At 35.8% G+C, this 16,443-nt stretch overlaps 1 protein-coding gene across 8 annotated transcripts in view; it reads left to right on the top strand.

Annotated features, from left to right (window-relative positions):
* The first annotated feature begins 1,444 nt into the window (after positions 1-1,444).
* LOC106879520 (uncharacterized) overlaps positions 1,445-16,443 on the top strand; it is a 52,813-nt gene continuing 37,814 nt past the window's right edge. Inside the window, exons 1-11 of one of the 8 annotated variants that reach the window (XM_089346918.1) lie at positions 1,445-1,612; positions 4,136-4,171; positions 4,584-4,834; positions 7,061-7,088; positions 7,599-7,640; positions 9,427-9,500; positions 9,602-9,642; positions 10,895-10,928; positions 11,988-12,019; positions 12,971-13,023; positions 16,087-16,169. In XM_089346918.1, the coding sequence (XP_089203044.1) occupies positions 16,117-16,169 (53 nt within the window). In that variant the 5' untranslated portion in view covers positions 1,445-1,612; positions 4,136-4,171; positions 4,584-4,834; ... (6 more) ...; positions 12,971-13,023; positions 16,087-16,116. Of the gene's footprint in view, positions 1,613-1,774; positions 2,648-4,109; positions 4,172-4,580; positions 4,835-7,060; positions 7,089-7,598; positions 7,641-9,426; positions 9,501-9,601; positions 9,643-10,894; positions 10,929-11,987; positions 12,020-12,970; positions 13,024-16,086; positions 16,170-16,443 lie in introns of those variants that run through there. The other 7 variants (XM_089346917.1, XM_089346919.1, XM_089346920.1 and 4 more) reach the window with 7 other exon arrangements.

Raw genomic sequence — 16,443 nt, 5'->3', positions numbered from 1 at the left:
ACTATTACCCATCCAAAAAATTTTGTTTTAGGGCTTAAACTCCGGGCTATCTTGTATTTGTTATAATCATTTGGAAACAGTCGACTATTATTTCGAATTTTTTCTGAATTTGAAAACTGAAACTTGAAAATTTTGTTTTTCGAGTTTTGTCAAGCAATTTATTAATCAAAAGTTTTTGTTATTCGCTAGTTTGCTTTTCCTTCCACTGTTTTGTAGTAAGAAGGTAATTTTGAAATCGCTTTCCCATGTATTCTAATACTAGGCAAACCATTTTAACCCTTTGACTGTCCATACATCAGATTAATTTGCGACTTATCATAGAAAAGCTAAAGTTTTTATTATTGTTCTTTTTAAAATTTATACTTAAGTATATACATAAGAGTGAGAAGGAGAAAAAGAAAAAAAAATCACCACTTTAGGTTGAAAATTTTGGGGCGCTGGGAAACCTCTCTTAGCCCGGGCGAACATCCCCTCCATCTTGGAACAATCTGGGTTGTTCAGATGTGATGGGTAAAAGACCCGACGGCCACACCCTGTGCCCCTGGTCAAGAGGCAGATGCCTTGTCTGGGACGTCACAGTGAGCGACTCCTTTGCTTCTCGCATCCTGGATGCTGCGGCTAAGGCGAAATTCACAGTTTCTGCAGCCGAGCGGAACAAAATTCTGAAGTACTGCGATCTGTCGGCCAACTACATTTTCCATCCTGTGGCGTTCGAGACGTTTGATGGGGTCGAACCACTGACCGTGAGATTCCTGTCTTCACTGGCAGCTCGCATAGCAGAGGTAACTGGTGAAGCTTGTAAGGGAGCTTGGTTGTTCCAGCGCATCAGCCTTGCCGTCACCCGCGGCAATGCTGCAAGCGTGCTTCAAGTAATTAGAGAGGTTTTTGTCTTTTTCTCACTCTTTATGTATATATTTAAGTATAGGTACTATTCAAGAAGAGTGGTCCAGGTGCGCGCACTCGCACAAGCTAGTCATGACTAGTCGATCCTAAACAAAGTAAATAAAACACAAAGTAAATTTTGTTTTTGTTGAATCTACCCCATCTTACTCTTAAAATGTCGTTTTGCGTTCTTCCAGGGTGTATTTTGGTGTCACATCTATTTCTGCGCATGATGCGCACTCGCATTAGGTAGTCGTAGAATCGACTAGTCAAGACTCTCTAGCGCTAATGTGCAAGTGCGCGCACCGGGACCACTCTTCTTGAATAGAACCTAAGTATAAATTAAAAAAAACAACTAAAGTATGAAACTAAAACTAAAAGTCTGAAAACAAGTATGGACTTTTAGGGCAAACTTATGTAAATACTTTAAGCAGTCAAATTAACATTATATTGCTAAAGCCCAAAATAGGGATACGAACATCTAATTTTTCCCTTAAGAAATCTCTATTTAAAGTGTTTACCTTCCCCCTCCTACCACAGACTGTGTTAATAGCAAATGCGCATGCGCAGCTGTGGATGGCGGTTGTTTCAAACCGTCTTATTTAAACGCTCTTAACTATGTCATTGTTTATGTTTCAGTCTTGATCAAGACAATATATTTTCCAATCTTAATGTTTATTAATCTAACCACCTTGTACTGAATATATTTTAGAGACGTTTCCTGATTTAAGTAAGTGGTTTCTGAAAATTTTTTTAATACTCTTTTCATAAGACTTCGTTATTTATCGTTGTTTCTTCTGGCGCTGTTTATCCTGTATTATTGTAGTTTAATGTATTTTCAAGTATTTTTTAGTGAAATTTGAATATTTAAAAAGTTTAACAGCAATAGTCTGACTATATTTGATTAATTAACTGTGTACTCATATACACATACCACCAGTGCCAATTTCAGAGAGACAGGGTGTCAGCCATACTATTTACCAAGGAGCCTATCTCTATTTAAAAACACAAAACCAAAACAAAAGGAAAAATGGAATTACAGAAAATATAATTGTGGGCATAACCACAGATGGTTCCTCTCGCCACTGATTTTATTACCTCGTAATTTCCTTAATGCATATTTTTTAAATGAAACTTTGCAGCGATACGTTTTCGAACTCGCAGATGACAATGTACTGAAGACATTTATTTTTTAAAGTTTAATATACATACTTACTTATATATTTCTCACAAAGAAAACAAGTCCTTATATTTTAAGCCGCAACGTTGTACAACATGAAACAAAAAAAAAATAATGATAATACTTGCATAATTGGGTACCCATAATTGTATTACTCATTGTGAACTTGAAAGATGGGAAACTTACAATAAAAATCGAAACTATTCAGACATCAAATAATTAACAATAACTGAATACTTCGAAAAAAATTGTACTGTCGCAAGCTAAAGTAAACTCGAAAATTTTAATTGGAATGTGTATGTGACAGTGAGTTGTCTCATACGCAGCCGTTCTCATGAGGAACAAATAACTAAATATGTAAATTTACTTTTGATATCATTATGACACAGGAGGACACAAAGTTCTTTGTGGACTACCTGTGGGTTTTGTTATATTTGAAAATACTGTATGTATGTTAGTCAAGGGTCGGGGGACTTGGCTAAGGCGACAAAAATTAATCGAGTAGTGCCAATAACATATTTTAAACACATTACTTTTAAAATTATATTCTTTTCAATTGGTGTAAATCAGTTTCAGATCCAATCGGTAATTATTCTTTCTTTGAATTAAGTGAAATGTATCTTTCAGAAATGAATCTTGTTACTAAATTGATTTTTAAAAAAATTTACCTATTGATGTATTCTTTTTTCGCCTCGCATCCGTCTTGTCTTTTATTATAATTCTAGCCGTATAGAAGCTACTTTGTAAAATTATTAGACGGACCAAGTACTTGGCTGGTACTTTATCAGTTTTGGAGGATGAAAGACAAAGTCGACCATGGCGGGATTTGAACTCAGAACGCAAACTGCCATAGCTGGCTAAATACCTCTGGGATTTTGTCCAGTTTAAATGATTTTGTTAATTCACTGCTTTGTAGTGGATTAATATTTAATTTTGCATCAATTTTTATTCTTTTCTTTAAATCACTCTGTTTACTCACTCCTAGATCTAAGTTCACTCTTTTGATCCAGTGTGGAGGAGTATGCTCTACGTGATCGCTTAATCTGGTAGAAAGAACAGCCAAATCTTCCTCAAATCACACCCTGTCATTCTAAAAGGAAGGATGAAAGACAAAGTAGCTGCCATAGATATGCAAAATTATAGGATGGTCACTGCTGCAACATTTGATCAAGTTGGGCCTTGAGCCAAACAAGTCTCACATAAAAAATGTGGAACCGAGCTTTCCTGGTTTCATATTTTTTCTGAACTTTCATATACAAACTGTACTTAAATCTATCTATCTTGTGAAAATGGTCGTTCTCTCTCTGTCTCTCTCTCTCTTGTGCGGATGTGATTTTCATGTTGGTTGTAGGCTTTATGTGACACCAAGTGGAGTTTACTCAATTGGAAACTATATACCAGCTGTTTGGTTTCAGGATAACACTTTTTGACATTGCAACCGAGGGTGTTAAATGATGATCATATTCTAAGATGTCCAAAAATTGAAAAAAATTAAAATTCATAAAATTGTCCTGGAAATAAGTGTGGAAAAAGTGGGCTTTTCCAAGTTTAGCAACAGGACTGAAAAAAATGTTAATGGTTGTGCAAATGTTAGTTCCACTGACCAAATAATTCTGGTTTACATTGAGTGTTCCCTAACCACATACCAACCATCTGCATTTGTTCATGTAATATTGCCAGTATCAACAGTGATGATGACGTCATATTTGCTATCAATGACTTTTTTGACCAACTTGATGAATCAAGATTGATGCCAGCTCCTCTGGCCCCTGTGTTGGTGGCATGTAAAAAGCACCCATTACAATCTCAGAGTGGTTGGCGTTAGGAAGGGCACCCAGCTGTAGAAACACTACCAGATCAGATTGGGGCCTGGTGTAGCCTCCAGACCCCAGTTGAACCGTCCAACCCATGCCAGCATGGAAAACGGACGTTAAACGATGATGATCTCCATACTTTTTGCCTCTAAAATACATTTTCCAATAACAATTGTTATTGTCTAATATTTATAAATACTAATTCAATCAAACTATTTTACTTTGAATTTTAGAATAATTTCTGTTGTTTTACTAACAGATATCAAAAAATGGGAGTGGATGATGAGAATGCTGGGTAAGTATTGTATTAAAGTATTCTATTTATTTTCGATGTAAAACTTTGATATCATGTATGAAACTCCCCTTGTCATGACTTTACTACCCTAAATTTGAGATTGTACCCAAGTACCAAATGAAAATATTCATAAAACTACAAACATTCTATGAATTTTCTCTGTGTTTGTAATTATCTCCATTTCACTTCATAAAATGTTTAATTAATAAGTAACAGGTTATATCATGCTGATGATTTCTAAAAGGAATGAAGTAATGCTATACATGATTACCTCCAACTAGAGATTTTAAGGACTTTTAGTAGTAAGCAAAAAAACAAAATATTAAACTTGAATTCTATGCATTTTTTTTTCTTAATTTCAAATTTCTAATCCTGCCAAATATATGATGAAGTGATTATTTCCCACTAGAAGAACCATACATCGTTATGCCTCCATGCATCCATGGATTGAATGATTCAACAGGAGCTGGTGAAACAGAGGACTGCGCCAAATTCTAATGTCTGTTGGCATGGTTCCTATGGCTGGATGCTCTTCCTAAGTCTAACCAAATTTACATTGCGTATTGGGTGCTACTTATGTGACACTAGCACTGCTTCATCAAGAAACTTGATATTTAATAGATTATCTGTGTTACAGTTATTAGGATACCTGTCTGAGGAATAGTGAGTAACTGTTTAATTTGTCATTGCATAAATTCTAAACTCTAAATATGATCTTATTAACTCTTAATTGGTGTTGTGGTGGAGTTTGCATGATATCATTGTATAAGCAGTGAGGTAATGATATAATTGATGGGCATTTTGTTGGCTGGTACAAATCTTATACCTATACTGTATTCTGAGCAAGATATATATTTTTCATTATTTCATTGCAGTATGGGTTTAAAAGCTTTTGATTCCTTTGACCAAAGGTCTAGCAAAGTTACCCCATTATGAAATGCAAAATCAGTTATCCTTTCCTTACTCTAACTGCTCTGTTGTTTTTCTGCAATCACCTCCAGCACTATTTATATTGTCTAAATAACAATCTATCACATCTAGTAGTTAGAGATTATTTTCCATTGGTGCCCCTCCTCTTTAACTACTTTTGTATATCTAGTTAATCTATCAGATCAAATTGCAGCTTCTGTTTGCAATGGTGCAGGTGTAGAGGTGTGGTTAAAAAGCTTGTTTTCCAACCATGTGGTCTTGGGTACAGTCCCACTGCATGTCCCTAGGCTGACCAAAGCCTTGTGAGTGGATTTGTTAGACGGAAACTGATAGAAGCCGATCATATCTTGATAATACTAAGACTCTAGGGATGTTTGTGTGTAACTGAAATATCTCAGAAATAGTATATTTTATCTTAATTTTTTTTTACATATTTATTTTCATACTTACCTTTAGCAGTGCAGTACAACTTTTTGTGACATTTGGACCTCTCTTTAAATAATTAAACACAATTTTTGTTATTTCTTGACAGAAAACATACATTGCCTCCGTGATGTCAACACATACAATGAATGTCATGGCATGTCAATCAACACAAACACACATCTGCTATCTGTGATGTATACACATACACATAGTCTCCTTGCTCTCTAAGACAAAAAAAGAAAACGTTGACTTTTTGACATATACAATATTTTAATCATTTAGAAATATTTTTAACTGAATGTGATTTCATCATCCAGAGTTCGTTAATTTCCGTAAAAATTTTTTTATTTATTTAGTTTTGTTTTAAAGTGAAAGAGAAGAGGAAGTAAAAGATGTATGTACGTGTATATGAAATGGATGTGTGTGTGTGTGAAAGAGAGTGTGAGTGAAGGGGTGTGTTGTCATGTACACGTACATACATCAATACATATGCGTACATCTTTTTTGTAAGTACGTGTGCATGTGTATGAATGTAAGTGAACGTGTGTGTTCTCATGTACAAGTGGCACACCCTCTCTCTCACACACACACACACACACACATATACACGTTCATACATCTTTCACTTTCTCCTCTTTTTCACTTTAAAATAAAAGTAACAGGTGATTTTCAAGATAAAAAATTGTTAAAAAAAAGCTTCTACGCATGTAAATTGATTACTATTGTTTGGATAGTTCCAATTAAATAAGTCTAGAAGTTAGGTTAAATATATATACATGCATAAGTACCATGAATTCTCATTCTACAAAATGGCAAACAATTCTGTGAATACTTTACAGGGCAATGCTGGGTAGTAAGTCTAGTATATATATAAAAATATATATATATGTGCTTGTGTGTACCTTTGTCTTGACTTCACATGGTAGTTGTAAATGGGCATTACCATCATACAAGCAATGTTGTTTGTTTCCAGGCTTCTGTGGTAAATGCATGCCCATTGTTAAGGGGGTGCACTGGACAGCACTTCCCCCTTACTATTTAATGGTGCACACTCAGATTTACTACACTTGAGCATTATTACAAATTAGTGCCTACCTAGAATATTCTGAAGCATCCATGGGCACCAAAGTCTGGTGATGGGCCTGGAGTAATTGTGTGTAGCCATGGGAGATATTACTCTACATGAAAACAAGTGAGAGTTGGCAATAGGAAGGGCATCTGGCTGTAGAAAACCTGCCTCTACAAATTTCATATAATCCATACAAGCAGGGTAAAGTGGATCTTTGATGCTGATGTGTGCACTGTATTGAGTGCCTACCTATTCGCTTGCAGCAGGGAGATAGAGAAAGGTGCAGTATAGGTTTAAAAGCTTTTGATTCCTTTGACCAAAGGTCTAGCAAAGTTACCCCATTATGAAAGATATTGCCAATGGTTTATGGGTCAGTGTAATTATTTCATTGTCTGTAGTTGTCATATCTTTTCTATATTAACTGCAAATAATGTAAACAAAATTACTCCTTTCTATTCAATCAGGCGTCGCCGTTCTCGTAGGCGTTCATCAGTGAGTGTTTTTTTTTTATTTCTTCCTTTTAATTACACATTAATTTTATCTACTTTAGCTAGTGGTGGTGGGGGCTATAATTTAAGTTGAATGTTTTCTGCTTAACGTAGTTTTCCTGAACAGCTTTTCAGCTTGTTCACAATATGGTTTCTTCTTTTACATTCTATCAATTATATCTTTGTCAATGTTATGCTAAGAATGATGTATTTCAATATTATAAACATTTGTTAGGGAAGCAGAGACAATACAACATCTGACTAGATGCTTTATCTGGTTTCATACTTTACTTTCTAAGTTCAAATCCCATTGATGTTGACTCTAAAATTGTTAGAATATTTTTCATTTTAAATTTTGCAGGATTTTATAAAGAAGATTTCTGAAGTTGAAATACCTCTTTACAAATTTTTCATCCATTCATTCATAACTGATTCAATATTAGGCTCATTAATTAAAACATTTCTTTGAAGAGTTTGTTTTATTTTTTTTGTCTTTTTCTTTACTTGTTTTCAGATTTTGAAATTGCCTCTCTCTACAATAGATGTAAATACGCAGGTATGGCTTAAATATAATTGCTTATTGTTTGACTTTGTCTTTTTCAAAAAAAAAATCAAGAGAAACAGATGTTTGTGAATACCAAATTTCTTTGAGGTGAAGTGTATACTACCCACTCCAATTTAAATTAGTGGTTAGCAAGTTAATATTGAAAATGAAGAAAATCAGAGGACAAATCAGAAGTGAAGGTTGGAAAATCTCTCTGTAAGGCACAGTTTCCAGTTAGTGGAATTACTGAACAATCCTATGGGTTAATGTGAATCATCAGTCAAGTAGTGAGTGCTGTGATGACAAAACATTGTTGTAGATAGAACTAACAGTGATCTCTATAAGAGACAAGTGACATATCTGGAAGGAGCATTGAAAAGTGGTTAGAAACAGTATCAGGGTGCTAAACACAAAACATAATGTAAGTTTTACTTAGCTGTGAAACAAGAAGAAATTAATGTTCTGTGTCTTAAAGATTAGGAGTATAAAATATTTTGAACCACAAGGCTATGTATTTGTACAGTCTAGGATTTAATTTAGAGTGTGTTTGGAATGGTAAGGGTAAAGTGGCAGTAAATAAGAGTAGAAGTGTCATAATGAATGGTTGAAAATAAGATCTTAACTCTTATAGAACCTGATGAGGATCCAGCTTTAGAGATTAGTATGGAATATGATTAATATGGTAATAAGAATAAAAAAACCAGAAAAAAGCTGTAGTTCCATTGAGGATAGTTGCTAATTTGCCTAAAGCACAGGTTGTATTTGCACTGTGCTAGTTAATTAGTTTGTGAAAGAGTGTGCAGTGAATTCATTGACAATTATGAGTAAAGGAAATGCACTGGAAGGGTTAATTACATATTTTTGAAGCTGATGGCCCAAGGCATGAAGTGGTAGTCTCAGTGAGGTTTATATTAAGTTGGATTGAACAGTTAGTATGATATTGAACCACAGTTGCCGTATTTACAAGAGAAGTTCTACACCAAGAGCAAACAGTCACAAATTCATTGACTTAGAAGATATTAACTTTATTGTCAGGCAAATATAGAGTCTAAACCCAATATGGAGATTAATAATGTTTCATTTGCCAACAATAGTTTATTTGTAGTTACATTACCAACTCCCAATATAGCAACCAAATATCTTTCATACTACTCAATTTTTCCAAATCAAGGTCTATATGTTTGAGGACCTTAATAAATGCATTATTAATATCTGCATTAGCTTTTACATTACAGGCTTGACCAAGTCTTTTAGTTGAACTTGTGTTTGAAACATTTAATGCACTCATTGCCAATTTTTTGTTCACATTCTCAATGCTAAGTTTTAGTAGTGGTTAAGCATAATTTATTTCAGTTGTCTTAAGATCCCAGCAATCAAGACTTTGTGTTGAGCCACCAAAAGTGCTTGATCCTTAGGAATACCTAAGTCTTGTACTTAGGTAGGGTTTCTGATTAGTTAAGCATGTAAATGCTTGCCTCTGGAGAGAATGATAGTTTGTTGTGGTTTTACTTCACCTATGCATTCTTGTTTCATTTCTTAGCGAAAATAAACTGGTCTGTGAGGTAGATTTAAACTTGTGACTTAGATCTGAATTAGGAGTTTAATATTTGTTATTGTTACCACTACAGTTTTAGGTTATAGGAAGAGTCTATTTAGTGTTTTTAAAACAACATACCTAAGTACTTCATTACTTGAAGGTCTGCCTCATACTAATTTGGAACAAATGATTGTGGTGATGATTGCAATGTCTTTTTTTTTTTTAATTCATTGAATTCATTTTGGGTTTATTCATTTATAGGTTGAAGAAAAGCCAGAAACAAAATCAAGACGTTCTTCTAAGCGTGTGAGTTTTGCCAATTATGCAGAAGTCAAGTGAGTGTTAAATGAAATTTACATATATTTGGAATCATTCGTTTTATATATATTGAAATATTGTCTTGATAATCTTTATTTTTATTTCTAAATCTTTTTAGAGAGTTTCATGAAGTTTCACTATCTTACAATAGCAACAGTGGTAAGTATTAGATTTTTTTTTTTTTGACTTTTAGAATTGTTTTTATTGATGGTGCAGGTGTGACTATGCGGTAAGAAGTTTGCTTCCCAACCTCATGGTTCTGAGTTCAGTTCCACTGCATGGCACCTTGAGTAAGTTGTCTTCTACTATAGCCTTGGACCAACCAAAACCTTGATGGTGGATTTGGTAGACGGAAACTGAAAGAAGCTGTCATATATATATATATATATATATATATTTTCAAGTGTGTGTATTTTTGAGTCTGTGTTTGTCTCCGCACTATCACTTGATGACTAATGTTGGTATATTTACGACCCTGTAACTTAGCGGTTTGGCAAAAGAGACTGATAAAATAAGTACTAGGCTTACAAAGAGTAAGTCCTGGGATCGATTTGTTCGACTAAAAAACCCTTTGAGGCAGTGCTTCAGCTTGGCCGCAGTCAAATAACTGAAACAAGTAAAAGAATACCTTAATAATACTTTCTTTTATTCTTTTATTTGTTTCAGTCATTTGACTGTGACCATGCTGGAGCACTGCCCTTAGTCGAAAAAATTGACCCCAGGACTTATTCTTTGTAAGCCTAGTACTTATACTATCGGTCTCTTTTGCCAAACTGATAAGTTATGGGGATGCAAACACACCATATATATATATATATATATATATATATATATATATATACATACACATGCATGCATGCATACATACATACATATATATATATGACGGGCTTTTTTCAGTTTCCGTCTACCAAATCCACTCACAAGCCTGAGGCTATAGTAGAAGACACTTGCCCAAGGTGTCACAAAGTGGGACTGAACTTGGGACCATGTGGTTGGTATGCAAGCTACTTACCACACAGCCACTCTGAGGAAATTAAGATGGTTCAGAATTTTGTATTTTCTTTTTACCATATTTCAATGTTGAAATACAGAGTTTATTTCAATAAATTTAGAAAATAACGAACAATTTAGTGAAAATAACTTTGCAATTATTAAGCTGGGGTATGAAATTTTTATTTCCTGTTTCAGTATGAAATTTTTATGGAAGTTTTAATTTAGATCATTTTAAAACAGGAACTTTGTTTCATACAACCAGGGGCAGTCTCAGACAGATCAGTATTAAAAGGATTAAAGCAGTTGCTCTTTTTTTTTTACTGTTTCTAATTTACATAGTTTGTTAAATATATGATTAATTTATTTAACCATAAAACATACTTTGTGTTTATTTTTGCAATATTTTCCTTTTCAGACGACTCAGGAAATAAACAAATATCTGAAAACGAGTAAGTAAGATGGAGAAGAGTAATTTAACTTTGATACTTCTGTCATTATATTTTTTTGTTTTTTAAATCATCGTCATCGTCGTTTAACGTCCGCTTTCCATGCTAGCATGGGTTGGATGATTTGACTGAGGACTGGTGGACCAGGAGACGACACTAGGTTCCAATCTGATTTGGCAGTTTCTACAGCTGGATGCCCTTCCTAACGCCAACCACTCCGAGAGTGTAGTGGATGCTTTTATGTGCCACCGGCACGGAGGCCAGTCAGGCAGCACTGGCAACGGCCACGCTCAAAATGGTGTATTTTCCGTGCCACCTGCACAGGAGCCAGTCCAGCGGCACTGGCAATGATCTTGCTCGAATGTCTTTTCACGTGCCAGGAAGGTAACGATCACGCTGGTGCTATTTACGTGCCACCAGCACGGAAGCCAGACAGCTGCTCTGGCAACGATCGCGCTCGGGCAGTGCTCTTAGTGCTCCACTGGTACAGGTGCCGGTGCCAACACGAAATGTGCATTAATATCAAATGACATCAATATTCTTTATTAGGCACAGGCATGGCTGTGTGGTTAAGAGGCCTGCATAACTAACCTTGTAGTTTTTGGGCTCAATCCCACTACATAGCACATTGGGCAAGTGTCTACTATTATAACCCCATGTTGACCAAAGCCTTGTGAGCAGATCTGGTTGGCAGTAAATGGAAGTTGTCTGTTGTATGAATGTGTATGTGATACTCGTGTTTTGACATCAAATGATAGTTGTATATATGAGTCTCACATTCATACAAAGAATATTTTTTGTTTCCAGTCTCCTTGTAAAACATGTTTGGCCATGGGAAAATATTACTTGGATTGGAAACAGGTGAGGATTGGTGACAGGAAGGGCATCTGGCTGCAGAAATTGTCTCAACAAATTCCTTCTGACCTGGGCAAGCATGAAAAGTAGATGTCTAAACTAAAATTATTTGTGAAATCTAATTGAAGACCATTGAAATCTATACTGTTAATATTTACTTAATTTTCTTCTCTAAGAAACCCCTTAAAATATATCTTTCCTTTCTAGGAGCAAAGGACCTGAGGATAACAAGATATCGGGTAAGATTGTTTTTCCTTTAATAACATTGTTTATCGGTTTTGCATTGTTTTCATTTATCTACATATTTCAAATGTAAACATTTGGACCCTTCTTTTCATCCTTGATGAAATTAGTTTTTCTCTGCAGACATTTATTTTAAGATATTCAAGCTGGTTGTTGGTCCCCCCCTCCCAGTGTCACCAGTCTGTTAGAGTTTGTAAAAATCATGGCCCCTACCACACATTCTCTACCTAATTTAAGAGAAAATATGTTAATCTAATATGAAAATAATAGCTAATAACATTTCTGGAAATTGAAACCATGAGGAACAAATTAGTTTGGATATGGCATATTATATGGAGGTAGAGTAGAAAATAGACAGAACAGAGACAATATTTGCAAACCCTGTGATAGATAGTAAAGACTAACAGAGCTAACTGAAGAAATTATAAAGTAGTACAAGTTAAGTTGAAAAGAGATGAAATTTAAACTGTAGAAGCAGGAAAATTGAATGTGTATTTGATAGTAATAATCGTATAAGATTATTACTAGATTGCAAATTAGTTTACATTGCACAAATCTGCCTCTTAATTCAGTATTATTAATCTTCTCTGAATGTAATATATGTGGGTTCTAGTCTACATAGGTGGTAGACTTAATATGTTACCCACATATTACCTTGGATATCTTTAGTGGACTTCATTCTGTTGTAAGCATTTAAGACTGTGTCCATTTTGAGGACATTTCCCCACATCCTTTATTACCTCCCACTAGTCTTAAAGGCTTTGTCTTCTTTCCTGACAAAAACACAGAATTAAAAATTTAAAAAAGGGTTGTGGGTGAAAATCCTGTCAGGGTTACTTTTTGTTTTAACATTTTCAAGAGTCAAAAAAAAAAAAAAATTGTCATGTAACTTAAATCTAAATTATGAAAAGAGAAAGAAAGCTATTAAACATTTTCTTTACTTTCAGATATCCAATCACTGTTGACAGGTGAAATTAAAAACACTGCTCATGCAGTTGAGGTATGTAATGTTTTCCTATTAGATTTTTACTTACAGCTTAATTTTTTAATGCTATATCTAACTATATATATATATATATAATCACTGTATTGACTAGGTTGTTGAATGGTTACAATGTACTTCCAATTCTTTCTTGATTGTACACACAGACATAGCTACCTAGGTTTGACTAGACATTTTGAGATTGCATTCTGCTGTCCCAACATATCCTGAATCAATCCTTGTTTTCAAGTAGGATACTTTATTCCACTTGCCTTTTGCATGGTGAAATGTTGAGTTGCAGACTATATTGTCCATGTGAGACAAATATGTTATTTGAGGCATTGTTTTACAGATGGGAACCTTTCCTAATGTTAACCATTATCTGTTTTTTCAAGTAAGGGATCTCTATTTCACTTGTGTTTGAAGGTTTGAAATGCCTGGATGATCTTGTAATGACCGTGCGAAGCAAGGTCACGAGAATGGCTCCTTAGTACATAACACAGTCAGTATAATAAATACAGAAAGAATAAATGCGTATATGAGCCAGAGGGGAAACTGAGACATACAACCGGGTAGAATGTTTAAGAGAAGACTTTATTGATATGTTAACATGTGTGACTGTGTGCGTTGTATATACAGAATAATAGACAGGCTGTCACAAGAACAAAGTGTATGTGTGTGTATCATGTATACAGAGCATTGAAAGAGTCTATAATGAGAAGTTAGAAGAATGTTCATTGACACAAGAATGATAGATACCAGTTTGTAGTCAATTGTACATGATAGTTGAAATACTGTATCAAGAAGTTGTGGCGATGATGCAGAGCTGGTTGAGGTACGTCGTACGTGAAGTTGTGGCTGCGATGCAGAGCCGGTTGAGGTATGTTGTATGTGAAGTTGTGGCTGCGATGCAGAGCTGGTTGAGGTATATGTCGTATGTGAAGTTGGCTGTGATATTGCTGCTTGGGTCACTTGGCACAGGAGTTCTCGCAGGTTGTATATTTGCTGTTAACCATGGTAATTCACGAACAGTGCTATGTTAGAACATGTGCGAGGTGCTGGTTGCTGTGTACGTAGGGAGATGATGTTGACGTTAGGATGAATGGTGGTGATGGAGATGGAGGTCGTCGAATGCTGTTGGACGAAGTTGATGAGTCTCTATGTGGCTGCTGTTGTGTTGTTGCTGGAACTGGCTGTGTCCTGTGTGGTCAGTGGCTAGACCATAAAAGGTCTGGAACCAAAGACTCCGAGATGCGGAGAAGCTGGAGTTTTATAGGGAGCAGTCGTCTCAAACTGGGGTTGAGAACAGACTGTCTCACGTGACCTTATTTGAAGACTGTGATTGGTTGGGTTGCATATTAGCGCGCGATAGAGCAAGAGACAAATTGCGTCAATACCAATCAATCAGAGTAGTGGACACAACAGGGTCCAAAATGTGGCCAAAGGCTAGCTGTTATCTACTACGTTCCTATGTATGTATATATAATAGAGAGGAGAAGAATTTCCCTCAAGTGTCCGCTACAATCTGTTGACAAGAGAAACTCCCCACACCGCCTGTCCTTTTTATACATGTGATTACAGATGTAAGATAGTGTTAGAATTGTAAATGAATGTCACTGTCATCTAAGCAGTGACATTCATTTCCAATGTTCTGTGAGAACATGTTTGGCTATGGGGAAATATTATCATGCCTGGAAACAAGTGAAGGTTAACCACAAGAAGGACGTCTGTAAAAAATCAGCATTAATAAACACTGTCCGGTCCATGTAAGCATGGAAAAGTGGATGTTAAAAAGGATGATCACACGCGCGCACACACACACACAATATATGTATCATCAACGTCATCATCATCGTTTAACGTCCGCTTTCCATGCTAGCATGGGTTGGACGATTTGACTGAGGACTGGTGAACCAGATGGCTGCCAATCTGATCTGGGAGAGTTTCTACAGCTGGATGCCCTTCCTAACGCTAACCACTCAGAGAGTGTAGTGGGTGCTTTTACGTGCCCCTGGCACGTAGGTCAGTCAGGCGGTACTAGCAACGGCCACGCTCAAAATGGTGTATTTTATGTGCCACCTGCACAAGAGTCAGTCCAGGGGCACTAGCAACGATCTCGCTTGAAAGTCTTTACACGTGTCACCAGCACAAGTGCCAGGAAGGCCACGCTGGGCACAGGTGCCATCACGATTTCGCTTATTTATACTTACATGTGTATAGTTGTGTAGAGCAAAAAGTGATGGGGAGTGCTATGTTGAAAGATAGACCTCATTTGGTCTCATTCCATGAGAGTGTCTTGGTTAGCCAAGGAACTTTTCAGCTGGACCTCATATGTGTGTGTGTGTGTGTGTGTGTGTGTATCTCTCATCTTGAAATCATTTGATAGTTATAAACGAGTATCACTGTCATATATGTAGTGTCATTCATTTTCTGTTTTACATGAAAATATTCCTGGCCATGGGGATGTATTACTTTGCTTGGAAGCAGATGAAGGTTGGTGACAGCAAGGGCATCTGGCCATAGATAATCTGCCTCAGTAAGCATCATCAGGCCTTTGGAAGCATGAAAAAGTGGACATTAAATTGATGAGGATGAGAAGTAAAATGAAATGAAAATACTTTTTACCCATTGTTGATAATGTGTGATCACCTGTATAGTTCTAGATTGTGCAAAATGACCAGCTGATGGATGCATGCATGCATATTCACAAGTATTTTGTGGTTTTTAGACAAGACCATTTTGTTCAATGTAATTAGCTATTAGGAATAAAACGTTTTTATGAAATTGGTGACACGTTAAAGGCACCTGGTACACTCTTTGGAGTGGTTGGTGTTAACAAGAACATTCAGCCAAGAAACCAAGCCAAAACGGACTGAGCCTGGTGCAGCTCTCCAATCAAGCCCTCTAACCCATGCCAGCATGGAAAATGGATGCTAAATGATGATGTTGATACCTTTTCTAGAGAGTGGTTCCTTATTCACTTCAAGATAAACATTTTGGAGCTAATCACCAGATTTAAATCTTACTCATTCCTTTTTATTATTCTTATCACTTGCATTCATTCTTATATTTTCTCTATAGAATATTTCAGGTGGTGAAAGTGATGACGAAATGTGCATGGCAGTTAATCCTTTAAACCAAAGTATTTTGATGTCTCCAGAAAAGTTTGTATGAATTTTAAACTTTTCAAAGCAATTGAATTTACCATTTTTGATGGCATGTAAGACACACTCTTTTTCTCAAAGAAATGTTTAAAAAATTAACCCAGGTCCTATATGCAAATTTGGGTCTCTTATAAGCTAATATTACATGCTTTAAGCAGGTGGTGAAATGGTGGAATCAGTAGCATGCTGAATGAAATGCTTTGTGGCATTTCGTCTGTCTTTATGTTCTGAGTTAAAATTCCACTGGGGTAGATTTTGCCTTTCATCCTTTTGG

The sequence above is a fragment of the Octopus bimaculoides genome, chromosome 2, assembly GCF_046866305.1.
Source record: "Octopus bimaculoides isolate indiv1 chromosome 2, ASM4686630v1, whole genome shotgun sequence".
NCBI classification, from domain to species: Eukaryota; Metazoa; Mollusca; class Cephalopoda; order Octopoda; family Octopodidae; genus Octopus; species Octopus bimaculoides.
This window is presented reverse-complemented; position numbering and strand designations above follow the sequence as displayed.